Here is a 15,399-nt window from a genome sequence, read left to right as displayed (position 1 = left end):
CCAGCAAAGAATAGTTATAAACTCTGGAAAGAAAAAAAAAAAAAACCCATCTCTTAACGGTCTTTGGAGACTGAACAAGGACAGGCAGGCTGTAGGGGGGAGTGACAAGCTTAGAAGAGGTTTTCTGTGACTCATGTGTTTGTTTTTGTTTGCAGCTTTGCCCAAGAGCAGTATAGTCATCGTGGCAGCGGCACAGACGCATAAGAAATTCAACAGAAAGATCATCTTGCTGGTAGATAAAAAACAGTAGAAGGAGCCCAGCATAACCAGGACTGCCAAGAGTAAAGGGGAAGCCAAAAAGGGGAGAGTCAGAGAAGGCAGAAACTTTAAATTCTGTGTATAGACTCCACTCAAGTCTCTGGCAGATCCCCTCGAACCATGCATGTGTGAAAGAAGTTTGCAGCCAAGGCTTCAAGAACAGAACCGAGATCTGAGCCATCGCCCCCGTAGAGCACGGCAGGGTGGAGGTGGGGCTAACCAAATCCACTGCCTAAAACAAAAACCTCAGCGCCATTCAGAACAGTAAAACAATCCAAAGCCTCCACAATAGAGCATTTCCAATGTCCAGGATATAATCCACAGTTACTGAATTTGTGAAGAGTGAGGAAAATAGGATCCATTTCCAAGGAGAAAGTGAACCAACAGATGCTAATCCCAAGAGGACTTGGATGTTGGACTTTTCACACAAGGACTTTCAAGCAGCTATTCTAACTATGCTCAGTGAGGTAAAAGAAAATATTACTAATTGATGTAGTAACTACACACACACATCAAACGGAAATTTAAAAAAAAAAAAAAGATTTATTTATTTATTTATTTGACTGAGAGAGATCACAAGTAGACAGGCGGGCAGAGAGAGAGAGAGAGAGAGAGAAGCAGGCTGCCTGCTGAGCAGAGAGCCCGATGCGGACTCGATCCCAGGACCCTGAGATCATGACCTGAGCTGTAGGCAGCAGCTTAACCCACTGAGCCACCCAGGTGCCCCCAAATGGAAATTTTTGAACAGAAAAATACACTGCCTGAAATTTTAAAAAGTCAGTAGACTGAAGAAAACAAGGGAGATGACGAAGGAGTCAGGGAACATGAAGACCTAGTAACAAATCATTCAATCAAGGATGTCTGGATAGAACAGTCAGTTAAGCACCCACTCTGGTTTCAGCTCAGGTCATAATCTTAAGGTCGTGAGATGGAGCCCCACGTGTGGCTCCATGCTCTGTGCAGAGCCTGCTTAAGACTCTCTCCCTCTGCCCCTCCCCCACTGCATTCTCTCTAAAATAAGTCTTTTGAAAAAAAATCATTTTGATCAGAATAAAATGAAGATAGAAAAGATTGAAAATAATAAATGGAGCTTCCTGGAACTATGGGACAATTTTTTTTTAAGATTTTATTTATTTGACAGAAATCACAAGTAGGCAGAGAGGCAGGCAGAGAGAGAGAGGGAAGCAGGCTCAATCCCAGTACCCTGGGATTATGCCTAGGCCAAAGGCAGAGGCTTTAACCAACTGAGCCACCCAGGCACCCCATATGGGACAATTTCTAATGCCTAACATAGGGATACTAGAATCATAGACGGAAAGGATAAAGAAGCTAGAGCAGGAAAAATAGTCAAATAATGGGTAAACATTGCCCAAATTTGGTGAAGGACATAAATTTGAAAATCCAAGAGTCTCAGCAAACACCAAACAGAAATCTACCGTGGCACATCCTACTCAAACTACTGAAAATCATAAAGAAAAAAAATCTTGAAAGCAATCTTGTTTTATATATAGGAGAACAATAATTTGAATTACCACAGAAGTCTCCTCAAAAAGCATGGAAGTCAGAAGACAGCACTAAGAGAAAGAAACTTGTCCCTGAACACTCTGTGATTCAGTCATGAAGGTGAAAGGAAGAGCTCACTTTCAGATCAAGAAAAACTACGTTAATTTGTCCCCGTGCTGCTATCCTATACAGAATGCTACATAAAAGGTCTTCAGGCTGCAGAGCATTGATAACAGAGAGATACAGATTTTTCAGGAATGAGTGAAGAACATCAGAAATAAATACTGTATGAGTAAATATGAAAGACTGTATTTTCTCTTAATTTTTCTAAAGTACATGTGACTATTAAAGCAAAAATTATAACAATGTATTGTGGGTTTATAATTCATGCAAATGTGATACCTATAATAACTATGACAGCGGGGGGGGGTGTAAATGGACATATATCTTGAGAGATTTCTACATTTTACACAAAGTAGCACAATATTACTTTTAAGTGGACTATGAACAGTTAATAATATGTCGTGATATGCAGAGTGATGGCTAATATATTAGAGAAAAGACACAGCAAAATGCCAATAGATATATTAAAATGGGATTCTAAAAAACAAATAATCCAAAAGAAAACAAGAAAAAGGGAACAAACAAATAAGCAAAACAAACCAGAGGGAGTAGACAGAAAACAAATAACGACAGACCTAAATCCAGTCATACCGATTATTAAAGGTCAATGGACCGTATACTCCAATGAGAGAGACTATCAGAATATATTTCAAAAAAGCAAGACTTAAGTATGTATGGCCTACCAGAGATGCATATTAAATACAGAGACATCAATCAGGTGAAAATAAATGGGTGGAAAAAGATACACTGTACAAACAGTAAAATCAAAGGGCAGGAACAGCTATATTAATAACGCGCGGTAAGAGACTTCAAGATGGAATATGAACAAGGCAGGGACCGACATTTCATAATAATGAAAAGGCCAATTTACCAAGATGTAACAATCAAAAATGTATAGGTATAATTTTTTTTTTTTAACTTCATGTATTTTGAAGCTAAAGGGGCACCGGGTGGCTCAGTAGGTTAAGCCTCTGCCTTCAGCTCAGGTCATGATCTCAGGGTCCTGGGATCGAGCCCCATTGGGCTCTCTGCTCAGCAGGGAGCCTGCTACCCTTCCTCTCTGCCTCTCTCTCTGCCTGCCTTTCTGCCTACTTGTGGTCTCTGCCTGTCAAATAAATAAAAATCTTTAAAAAAAGGAAAAGAGTAGATGGTCTAAAGCCATAGTGGTGGATTTTAACACCCCTCTGTCAGCAACTGTAATTGTTGTCAATTACACAAAGATCAGGAAGAACATAAATCAGATAAACAATACTATCACAACCATCTAAGTCTGATATTCTAGGACACAAAAATAGCAAACTGGTTTTTTTTTTTTTTTTTTACACTAAGCAAGAGAAACCATGTGCTGAGCCATAAAACAAGTCTGGATAAATTTAAAAGAATTTAAATCATACAAAATATGTTCTCTGACCATAACAATTAAATTAGAAATCAAAAAACAAATCTAAGAAAACCTCATATTTGGAGGTTGAACATACTTCTGAATAATAAGTCGAAAGAAGAATCTCAAAGGAGATTAGAAAATACTTCAAACTGGATGATAATGAAAATACAACCTGTCATTGCTTGAAGGGTGCCACTGAAGCAGAGTGATCGGGGACATTTATAGCTGCTGATCGTAACAGAGAAGAGAGCTCTAAAATCAATGGCCTAATGTCCACCTCAAGGAGCTATAAAAAGACGTGGAAAGTCATACAAAATAATTAGAAGGAAGGGAATAATGAATATCGGAGCAAAACTCAATACAATGGAAAATATCAACAAAGCCAAAAGCTATTCTAATTTTTTAAAACATTAACAAATGGATAACCCCCCAGCTAGTCTGATCAAAGAAGAGGGGTACAAATAATAAGAGGGATCAAACTAAAAGGGAACAACTAGATATCTACATGGGAAAAAAATGTATTCCTTTCTTCACACCAAACACAAAAATTAGCTCCAAGTGGATTACAGATCACCATTAAAAAGCCAAAACTATAAAATGTTTAGGGAAAACCCTAGGAGAAAATCTCTGATTTTTTTTGTGTGTGTGTAGTAGGCAAAGATTTCTTAGCACACAAAAAGCATAAACCGCAAAAGAAAAAAATTTATAAACAACTTTATCAAAAAATAAAAACCAAAAACCATGTCTTGAAGAAAATGAAATTTCCTGACTGGCTGGCTCAGTCAGGAAAGCATGGGACTCTTGATCTTGGGGTCATGAGTTCAAGCCCCATGTTGGAGTAAGAGTTTACATAATAAAAAAAAAAAATAAAGAAAGTCATGAAATGAGAGAAAATATTCACGATACATGTATCTGACAAAGATCTGATATCCAGAATATAAAAACAACTCTTACAAGTCGATAATAAGAAAACTAAAAACTTGATAAAATAGTGGGCAAAAGATTTGAACAGACACTTCAAAACACAAAATATGTAAATGGCCAAGAAGCATTTATAAAGACCCGCAACATCACCAGTGACTATGGAAAATGCAAGTCCAACCTCAACGAGACACCACCTACACACCCTGCAGGATAGCTGAATTAGACTTGACTATACTAAGGGTGAGGATGTGGAAAACCTGGAACATTCAAACCGCTGTTGGGAATGCAGAAGACTACAGCCCCTGTGAAAAACCGTTCAACAGCTCCTTAGAACATTAAACCTGCATCTACTATTGAGCCCAGCTAGCCCACTACTAGGAATTTACCCCAGGGGAGTAAAAGCCTACGTCCATGTAATGACTTGCCCAGTAATGCTCACCACAGCTTAATTCACAGGAGCCCCACACCGGAAACAACCCGAATGTGGATGAACAAACGCGTAGAGACAGAAATACAGCGGAGTGCCTGCCGCTCTGGGATAGAGGGGGCTGCCTACGACACAGATGCGGTCAGAACCATCACGCGGTGCGGGAGACGCTCGGTGCGAGAGTCCGCACTGTAGGATTTCATTTGCAGAGAATGCAGACAAGTCCACAGTGACAAAAAGTGACAAAGTGACCCCTCCCACTGAAAATAGAAAAACAGATCACTGGCTGCCTGGAGTAGAACCAAGAAAGGGAAACGGAGTCTTTGGGAAGTGGTGGAAATGTTCCGTATCTGGATTGCGCGGTGGATTCATAGGTACACACAACTGTCCCCGAACAGAACTAGTCCCCAAACTAGATACTTCATTTTTTTTTTTAAGCTGTAATTGACAGATCACATTGTAGTAGTTTCGGATGTACAACATGATTATTTGCTCCTGGTATATACTGTGAAATGGCCACCATTATACATCTAGTTGCCATCTATCACTACACACTTTAAATGGATGAGGTTTAATTTATGTTAAAAAAAAAAAAAAATCAATAAGGTTGACCAGAAAAACAAAAACAAAAACAAAACACAGAGAAGGCGAGAGCCCTGAATATGGGCAGTAGGAGACGAATTAGAGAAGGAGGAGGTATTAAGAAAGAGTTGAAACAGAAAAGTGCCAGGATCTGGTCCGTGTGTCCCACAGACGATACCTGGAGTGAACCCAGGAAGGGCAGCCTCGTGGAGGCCTGGCTCAGGCTCCCTGAAAGGCTGCTTCCTTCTGGGACCGTACATCCAGTTCCCAGGTCGTCCTGCTCTCAAACACCGCCCCCTCGTGTTTAGATGGGAAATGCAGCTCGAGAGGCTGGAGGCCTTCCAGGAAAGAAGGACCTGGTACCTCATTTTGGCATTTTTTGGAAATTATGTCACAAATGTACGGCAGCCACCTCCTCCCCCAACTCCCTCAAGCCCAGGAGAGCTTGCAGCCGGAGCCATAGCACATGCACTGAACAAGAATGTTTGCTCAATAAAATGCGGCCGTGGAGCCCCGGTGCCCAGTGCTGCCGCCCCACTAGTACCCTGGAAAATGAGTAACAGTCCCAGCCATGCACAATGGACACGTGGGAGGTTTACGTGCCATAAAACACACATTAAGGGGGCGCCTGGGTGGCTCAGTGGGTTAAGCCGCTGCCTTCGGCTCAGGTCATGATCTCAGGGTCCTGGGATCGAGTCCCGCATCGGGCTCTCTGCTCGGCAGGGAGCCTGCTTCCTCCTCTCTCTCTCTCTGCCTGCCTCTCTGCCTGCCTCTCTGCCTACTTGTGATCTCTGTCAAATAAATTAAAAAAAAAAAAAAACACACACACATTAAGTGCAGGATGAACAAAACCAAGACGTAGCACTCCTTTCCTCTGACCTTTGAATTTTGCTGTCAGTTCAGGATTTTCAGCAGAGAGGAATGGAATCAGTTCAGTTTCGGAAAGCTGATCAACATTACGGAGGTATATACTTATGGTTTGAGTTCAGTAACAAGCTTCTATCAGAAATAGGGAATAAGATATTCCTTCTTCAGGAGGTGGGCAAGTGTAAATAGGGAATAAGGATAAAAGAATGGACGTATTTTTGTATAGAAAGATTTTGAGCTGGGTGATGAAAATGCGGTCTGATGGGGCCAGGCTAGAGCAAACTTCTGGGGATCTGGTGGGACTGGGGGGCTCAAAATTTGATAAGTAATCCTCAGGAAGTACCAATGATGGATTCAGAGACCAAGAGTATCCACATTTTCTATTTTAAAAAGGAAAAGTGGGGGGAGGGGGAGAAGGAGGAGGAGGAAACATGTATCCATGACAATGACAGGAGACCCTGGGGCCCAGACAATTGGGAAAACAGTAAACACATATGGCATTTACAAGGAGCCATATACTTTTTGAATCACTTAATATTAACTAATTTAATCCTCCTAACAAGTCTACAGAGAAGACACCATTTCAGAGAAGACACCCCGTAACAGATGAACAAACTGAGGCCCAGAGCAGTTAAGTAACTCGCTGGAGATCCCATAACCAGTAAGTGGTAGAGCTGAGATTTGAACTTGGGCAGCCTCACTCTGGAGTCTGCAGTTAGGCCCTTAATAAAAAATAGCTACTTTATTAAGATGGCATATAAGAGGTTACCAGGTATGTCTATCACAACTTCGCAAAGATATTTGAAATACCACTTTTGGCATCAAGAGGGATTAAAGCAGGTGATGGAAAGCTGTGGTATAAAAAGGACTAGTGTTAGAAAGGCCAAGAGCATAGAAAGTCTTAGTGGCCAACAGAACCCGTATTGTAAAGTGATGTAATTAAATTTGGAAAATGTCAGTGTGACTTCACAATCTCAAGAAGACCCCTATTGCCCCCAGTTCTGTCATGACTAGAACTGGCTTAACAGTAGGCATAGAGCTTTAGCCATGACCAAATCCCGTGCCCACGTAGTTCTCAGTATAGCTCACCACTAAAATAAACCACGGCTCCGTGGAGACAAGCCAATATTCTATGTTGAAACAAGACAAAAATGAGGATGAAAAGAATGAACCCAAAAGGATCAGGGGCCCTGCTACACAGGCAAAGAAGCTGATGGAGGAAAACTCTCCCTAGCTGAGTTGTGACAATTGACAATCAAAAAAAGGAGGAGGAGAAGGAAACTATTATGATGGAAACAAGGTGAGTCTGAGAAATGCCTTGTGTTCAACAGTGTCTCTCAAAGGGAAAGTTCCTAGGAAGTGTACACGAAGATACTTTCTTAAAAAATAATTGTTTCAACTTGGTCCTGACAATGTAGATTTATAGGGCAATTTGTTTTGTTTTTTAAAGATTTTATTTATATATTTGACACAGAGAGAGAGATCACAAGGAGGCAGAGAGGCAGGCAGAGAGAGAGGGGGAAGCAGGCTCCCTACTGAGCAGAGAGCCTGATGTGGGGCTTGATCCCAGGACCCTGAGACCATGACCTGAGCCAAAGACAGAGGCCCAACCCTGTGAGCCACCCGGATGCCCCCTGAAGATACTTTTAATAGGAAAGAAGGGTGATCATAAAATGCTAGGTCACAATTTATGTTGATTTTTAAAACTAGGAAGCCTTAATATATAAGGTGATATTTCCTTTATAGAGTATTAATTGTGTGTATGTTTATAAAATTTCTGTGTCAAGTAAGAAAGACTAACAAAAGGAATCAGGTCATCCCAGGACCTTAGGGCCCACTGAAGGACCACTTGGCATTGGTAATCCTACAATAACCAGGAGGAAAGAGTGGCAGAGATCTACTGCCATTAGTAGTCACACTAGTTAACAAGGAACCAATAGTCAGCAGTGTGTTTGTACCATGATAAACTAGTCAGGCAGCCTAAAGAGGAAAGCCAAGTACTCGAACTCAACCTCTTATCTCCCAGAAGGTGAAATCTCTACCTGGCCCAACAAGGTAGAGTAAAATATTAATAAGGAATATGTAAATTCTTAATAGTTCTGACAGCTAGGTCAGTGCATCATGATAAGGGGTCCTGACCTTGAATCACCTTGAAGCCACCTCATCCTGAGGGTACCCCCCACTCCCACAAGAATCAGCACCCTCTGACCTTTCAGAAAAGCTGTTCTGTCACTTTTGGATCTGAAAGATCCCTGCTCCTGTCTGGAAAGTGTTACAGTGATGTCAACTCTGAGAACACAGGGGGATAAGTAAAACAGCTTTGGCAAGATACAAAAAATAAGCACAGAAACAATGAAGAAATAAACTACACCCAAGATAGTTCATATTTTAGAGTAAGTTAAAGTATAAACATATTATTAAATCTTGTCATTATGTACCTTATTTTGTGTGTGTTTCATCTGCGGTTTAAGTGGACGTAGGAAGTGATCAAAACGAATCAGCCATAGTACGTATGTTCACAGTGGGATTTAAAGAGCTTATGGAAATTTAATCAAATAAATTTATAATCAGGATTTAAGTGCTCAAGGAAAACTGGTTCTCAAAGTCTTGCTTATTGGACGCACACCGCAGACGCTGCTGGCCCCGCCCATACCCTCTGGACACGCACCACTGCCTGACCTGCCACTTGTGACTCTGCCTAGGGGTTTCTTCTAACCACCAGACTGTACCTGGCTCTCAGGGCAGGCCATAGCTGCCGCATCCCCCCAGAAGCAAGGCCTCAACCGATGGCAGATGGGTGTTAGTGGATCAATGCCCAGCTCTCTGACCTTTAGCTAAGGACAACTCCGAGACCAGTACGTCACGTCTCCCGGAGTCCCCCAACGTGAGTGAACTGCGGCTGCCCACAGTGGCGGCCTCCTCAGCAAGACACCATCCTCTTCCTGACTCACCCCCCACCCCTCCTCTACTGGGGCTTCCTGGGATCACTCACCAGATCTATTCTGTGGACTAATATCCACACCTCAGGGTCCAGGCAAGACAGGAGTTTCAGAACTCGAGCATTAAACAAACCTCCATGTGGAATGTTCTCTACACACAGGATCCCCTCACGCTTTCATAATCTACTGCAGAAGAGCTGTCCTGAGGGGCAGAGCCGGGGGAGGGAGAGGGCTGGTGGGCACTGCCTCCCCTGTCAGCATCTCCTTCATCTGTCCTGGACCCACAGGCTCCCACATGGACACCCCCTCTCTGATCTCACTGGAGAAGAAGGTGTGATTCCTCCCATGGGTTGTTCTGATTTGGGAGGACATTCTTAGAAACGTCCATATGTAAGGCTAGAGATGCACCCAGGGACCACTGAGGGGAAGGGAGGAGGGGGACAGGGCAAGTGCCCATTTACTCAGCTGTTCTGACAAGACCCTTGAGCTTGAATCTACCGCCAGGTCCCTGTGGGCCATGACTTTTATAGGCAGCTCCCCAAACACAGAGCAAATGAAAAGGCGGCTCACTCTTCCCACAAACATAGCTATTAAGAGTTCAGGCTTTGAATTCAGGCTTATCCATTTCTACCATCACCTTGGCCAGGCTCCTTCATGCCCCCGAACCTCAGTCTCCCTGCCTATATAATATAGTGGGAGAAATACAATCTAATTCCTAGGGATGCCTCTTAAGAAACATGCCAGGCACTTTCTCTGCACTCTCGCTGCCCCGTGACACACCTGCAGGTGCACTTACCATCCTCGTTCTGTGATTCTAAGAAACCTCCCTAGCGTCACCCAGCTAATAAGAGGCAGATCCAGAGTTCAAACTTGGGCAAGTCTGATTCCACTCTTAACCTCCAAGTTATACAAAGGATGTGGAAAGCCATTAATAGCGCCCAGAAACACCAGCTGCTTCACCAATGTCCTCTCTGTCCTGTCTCCACCCTTCCTCACTGTCTCCCGAGCTGTCTTCCTCGGGGAAGAACTACGTTGAGGTGCACAGATAGGAGATTCATGAGGCTCAGAAGGAAGGGGCTCGATGCCAAGCTCTTAATGAAGAGCCTTCAGCACGAATGGATTTTGGCTTTTGCTTCCATTAATACCTAAGCCCTTAAGATTCTTCCAGCTCCTTAATTTCCTTTTCTGGAACCTACACCAAATCTTCATAATGACTTTCAAGAAAGCCAGAAAGCCGGGAAAACTAAGTATCTTCAAAGTTTCAGGTGAAATCGAGTCACCTCCAAACCTGTTGACTCAGTGTCACAGAGAAGTGGAGTCAGAACCCTGTCTCTCGGCCTGGCTCTGGCCTTACCCAAGCTGGGGGATCGTGAGCAAAGCCACCTGCTTCCTCTGGACAATCCTATTCTTTATTTTTTTTTCCCCTGTGCCTCCTTTTGAAACATTTGTCATTGTAAAGACAACAATCCTTGTCTTGCCTTTCTTAAAGTTGCTGAGAGAACCATGAGAGGAATGTCCATGAAAATACCTCCCAAGTTATAAAGCCCTACATACATGCGGGAAATTATCAGTGTTACTCAACAGCTCATCAGACTCGCTAAGAAAATTCTGGAACAAGAAAAATGAAAGCCAAAAAGCAGAGGTGGGCAGCAGGCTGGGATAAGGAGAGTCGTTGGTAAAGAAACACTGGCTGTCAGAATCCCATTTTCAGTGCTGGCAGTTAACCTTCAATCAATTTTATAAGGCCAGGAAACAGCCATATTTTTAATTAAGTGTCGGCGGTAGGCTCGGCAACATAAAATTTAATGGTAGAGAAGACACCAACTTAAAGAAACACAGCTTCTTACCTCTCCTTCTAAGAAAGAGATCTTTTCCAAAAGCTGCAATATTAAGAGCTGTTTCTGCTGCACCTTCTTCTTCAACGATTCAATCTAGATAGAAACAAATGAAGAACTGTTAATGAAAACCACACACAACGGTAGACACACAAGTTAATCAACCAGAAGAGATGTCTTTGGTTGTCCTCCAATGAGAACCCGCCCTTCGGTTCTCTGTGTCTCAGGAACAGTGTTAACACGAGACGTTCCCTGGAACAGAGGATTCGGTGGCCACATGATTTTGGAGTCGCGCCCCATTAGGTTTGTTTGACCTGACGTTTCCAAACTGATTTTGCTGTGTAACCCTTATTAACATCCCATGTATGGGACGGAGAGCGTGCTCTGGGAGTACACACACACACACACACATAAAATACTCAGCTTAAATTCGAGAGTCAGTCCGCATTTCAGACATTGAACACTGTTATTCCTGTTAGTAGATTCATTCAATCGGGTGTCAGAAGTTGTGGTCTGGGAACAGGGTCACTGTCACTGAAAGTGCAAATGGAATTGACAGGATCCAAGATTCACGTGGCTTGGGACAAAGACAGAGACTCAAGCTGGGTGTTCGCCTTTGTTTTTACAAGGCGGTCTATCTTAGCTACTCTAACTCTGCTTTTCATTCATGTCATGTTCCACAGACAAACCACAGATGCCCTAAGAGCAGGAACCAGGGTGCTCCATTCCAGGCTATGCTGTAGACAACAGGTAATCATGGGAACAGTGTGCAGGTTCAGTCAGTAACCGGTGATTTGGAAGAACACACTAATTTCCCAACAGCCTAGTATATTCAATTTGTGCATTTGCAAAATCTTTAAAAAAAAAATCCGTCTCAGTGCAAAAATGACACACAATCTCCCTTTAGAAGTGAATCTAGCCAGAGCTAGGAAAAGACAAAAGTACAATCACATTGCCCTTTGACCCAGCAATCCCATTCCTAGAAATAGATCCCCAAAGACACATTGGCTAAACTACAAAATGACCTGGACAAAGGATTTTGGGCTTTTACAAGACACAAAGAAAACAGAACTCCATCAATCAATAAGTGGTTGGTTAAATAAACCATGGTTCATCATGACAACGGATGACTGCGAAGATCTCTAGAGCAGATAAGGTGTTTCATAAGAAATATATGGTACGCAAGCTTTAGTGTAAAACAGAGGAGACCATTTTAAATTTTGAGGAAGAGATGAAGTATTTCAATGTATATAATTTTTGAGTCAGTAGATTAAGTTAGTAACTGGAAATGAGTATTAAAAAATTATGCATAATTCCACTGGTATCTTAAGAATCCTGTTGTGATTTTATTATAACCCATGGAGGATAACATTAAATCAATCCAAATAATTGGCCTTAAAAAAAAAAAAAAAAAAAACAGAGGAGACCATCGGAAAGCATATACACTTGCAAAAAGAAATTTTGCAAAGGAAAAAGAAACCTTAATTATTAAGAAATAGTTGCCAATAGGGAAAGAAGGAAATTAGAGGCAGAAGAAAAGACTTTTTAGTAATACCTTGTTACCTACATTTAATTTTGAAAGCACATTTTACAGATTCAAAAAATAAATCTAAACCAAAAAGAAAAAAAAAGCGAACCTGAAAACTTGAAAATGCGTCAAAATAAAGGAGCTCAACTATATATCCAGTTGATGAAAAGAATCAAGTGTTGTTTGAACAAGCTAATTTGACTCTGTTTTTAGTGGGCTGTATTCTAAAAACAGAACTGCAAAGAAATCTCTTATTCACTAGGAAAACTGTTGGTAATAATGTTAGTATTGTTGTTTTGTGTTTTTTTTTTAAGGTTTTATTTATTTATTTGACAGACAGAGATCACAAGGAGGCAGAGAGACAGGCAGAGAGAGAGGAAGAAGCAGGCTCCCTGCTGAGCAGAGAGCCCGACGAGGGGCTCAATCCCAGGACCCTGGGATCATGACCTGAGCCAAAGGCAGAGGCTTTAACCCACTGAGCCATCCAGGCGCCCCTGTTTTGTGTTGTTTTGAAAGTATTTGAGATATTGCAGTATAATAATGTTTGGAACCAAGGTTTTCAGTGTAAAAGAAGGAAATATAAGTGTGAAATCAAAGAAATAAAAAGTTTTGTTAAGTTTGAAATGAAAACATTAGTATGAACTCATAAGTAATATTTTATTTTCCTCTGTTAAGTATGCATTTCTTAATTCTGTCCACTGAAGAAGCTTAGAAATTTTAACAATAAACACATAACATATCCAGATTGTGGCATCTAAATACTAACCCTCACCAACCAAACATGGGTCATCTTCGAGGAACGGCTCATTTCAAGGGGTAAAATTTTCTAGGGGAACTCAAGACACCTTATGCCTGAAAACAAATGCATGAAGGGCCTCCCTTGGGCTAAGGATTACAACAATTTTAGCATCAAAAAGAATAACGAATGTAATTGAGTAAAACACATGGAATAAATACGTTTTTAAAACCCTGAGTATGTTATGATTCTTCAAAAACCAAAACCAACAGCAATGACGAGGGAATGACTAGGGAACCAACTTCTTACTTAGAAACTTGGCAACTTAGAGGCAGATTTAAAGGCATGTAGCCTGCCTTTCTTGTACAAACTGCATTTTGAGATTACTAGTAAGTCCTAGGTAATGAGGAAAAGAGTTTTATTTTTCAGAAGAATAAAATCCCCATTGTGCAATCCCTAGGAAGTAAGTGGCTCATTGTATGAGATGAATTAACAGATGAACCAGTCAGAGGCAAAGGTAAGGAAGAACTTTACAACTGCATTTTGAGCTGTCCCCATCTGGGTCCGGGATTGGCCTCAGCATCACCCAAAGGGGGTCAATCAGACATGAAGACAGAGTAAACAGCACAGCACCAGGAAGTGTGCTTCCTCCCCATGCCAGCCCCCAAGAAAGGGAAAACTGAATCTCACCGTGTGCTAGAGCTAATGAACAAAAAGTCAATTCCCGAACGCAGAAACATTTATAGGACAACTGACACATCTCCTACAACATCTCTTGGTGTGGGAAACTCAGCAGGGGAGGAGGATACACAGGGAGAAGTCTGTTCTAGATTAAAAGACTCTAGAAACATAACCACCAAAAAATGACCTTCTCTGGATACTGACTGAAGCGAGGCTTCAGTAAAAAAGACCATTTTAAAGACATTCCAGAAAATTTTAGGACACATGGGTATTATTGCATGATACCAAAGAATTATCATTAACTTTGTTTGGTGCGACAATGGCATCATGTTTATATAAGAAAAAGTACGTATGTTTTAGAGATGGATAGTGAGGTGTATAGGAAACAGAAGCAGGATGTCTGGGATTTGGTTTAAAATGACTGCATGAAGGGGAAAAAGAGGAAAAGAAGGAGCAAATACAGCAAAGAGAGCCAAGTTTTGCTGTTTGTTGAAGCTGGTCATGAGTCCAGGGGGCTTCATCGATCAGTCTCTCTGTCCTGAGTGCATCTGACATTTTCATGATAAAATATTTTAAATTCCACCTGGTGCCAAAAAATACAATCCTCCCACACAAAATGTAAGCCATAGAAAACAGAATATAATAAGAAACACATTTAAGAAAAACTGTCCAATGTTGATAATAATTAAAGAAATTATAATTAAAAAGAGTAACAAGTTATCCTTTAATAACGATTGAATGCGCCCAAAACTACCGGCGAAAGAAATCAGCACTGAAAGAGCTGGGAGGGGCAGCCCTTCTCGTGTGTTGCAGGTGGCACTGTAAATTAGAATGACCCTTTGGGCAATTTAGCAATAAATATTAAGAGCCATAAAGCTGTTCATACCCTTTGACCCACTAATCCCACTCCTGGGAATTTATCCTAAGGATATAATTCAGACATAGGAAAAAAGCTATATATACAAAGATGTTCTTGCTCCTATTATTTATAACAGAAACTTGAAATAACCTTAACGTCCAGCACTAAGGCACGGGGTGGTACATTATGGAATATCAATTTGATGGAGCATATGACACAGACACTGCAAACACACTGCCAAATGTAAAAGTGTTTACAAAAATCCTCGAGGGATAAAAACAAAATAAAACAAGAAAGAAACACCAAAGCTTGCAACGATCAAAAGTAAAAGCTGGAGGTTAGCTCAACAAAATCATACTGAAGTTGCTGTAGAATTACGGGCAAAAGGAACGTTTTTTTTTCTTTAAATGTCCCTCAGTGTTTTAGGAATAGTTTTCAAAAAATCGTTCTTACGGTGTTCTTCTTTCATTCCTTCTTATAGTATTAAGACCTTTTAAAAAACTGATTTGAATTCTTTAAATGAGAGGCAAGATGGGTACTGAAATTAGCTACAATATTCCAAGGAGGTCTAGGTACATTTCATCAATTAACATAAAAAGGGACTTCGAGTACCCTTACTTCACTCTCTCTGAAGTAATCAGAGTGGTTGGTGAGTCCAGGGAAGCAAGAGATGTGATTGAGGGCACTCTAATGGGCAGTTCATAGGAAGATATTGAGGATTTTCACTTAAAAATGGAGGAGATACAAGGCAGA

At 41.3% G+C, this 15,399-nt stretch overlaps 1 protein-coding gene and 1 long non-coding RNA gene across 3 annotated transcripts in view; one reads left to right on the top strand and one right to left on the bottom strand.

The window, feature by feature from the left end:
- Window positions 1-2,025, top strand: part of LOC131999236 (uncharacterized) — a 28,400-nt gene extending 26,375 nt beyond the window's left edge. Inside the window, exon 5 of the long non-coding RNA XR_009399054.1 lies at window positions 156-2,025. This is a non-coding gene — a long non-coding RNA (uncharacterized LOC131999236). The remainder of the gene's footprint in view (window positions 1-155) is intronic.
- Window positions 1-15,399, bottom strand: part of MYZAP (myocardial zonula adherens protein) — an 89,799-nt gene that overhangs the window by 11,221 nt on the left and 63,179 nt on the right. For both annotated transcript variants that reach the window (XM_059372006.1, XM_059372007.1), the window contains exon 11: window positions 10,855-10,938. In XM_059372006.1, the coding sequence (XP_059227989.1) occupies window positions 10,855-10,938 (84 nt within the window). The remainder of the gene's footprint in view (window positions 1-10,854; window positions 10,939-15,399) is intronic.

This window comes from Mustela nigripes, chromosome 13 (genome assembly GCF_022355385.1).
Source record: "Mustela nigripes isolate SB6536 chromosome 13, MUSNIG.SB6536, whole genome shotgun sequence".
In the NCBI taxonomy this organism is placed as follows: domain Eukaryota; kingdom Metazoa; phylum Chordata; class Mammalia; order Carnivora; family Mustelidae; genus Mustela; species Mustela nigripes.
Note: the sequence above shows the minus strand (reverse complement) of the source record. Positions and strands in the feature narration are given on the sequence as shown.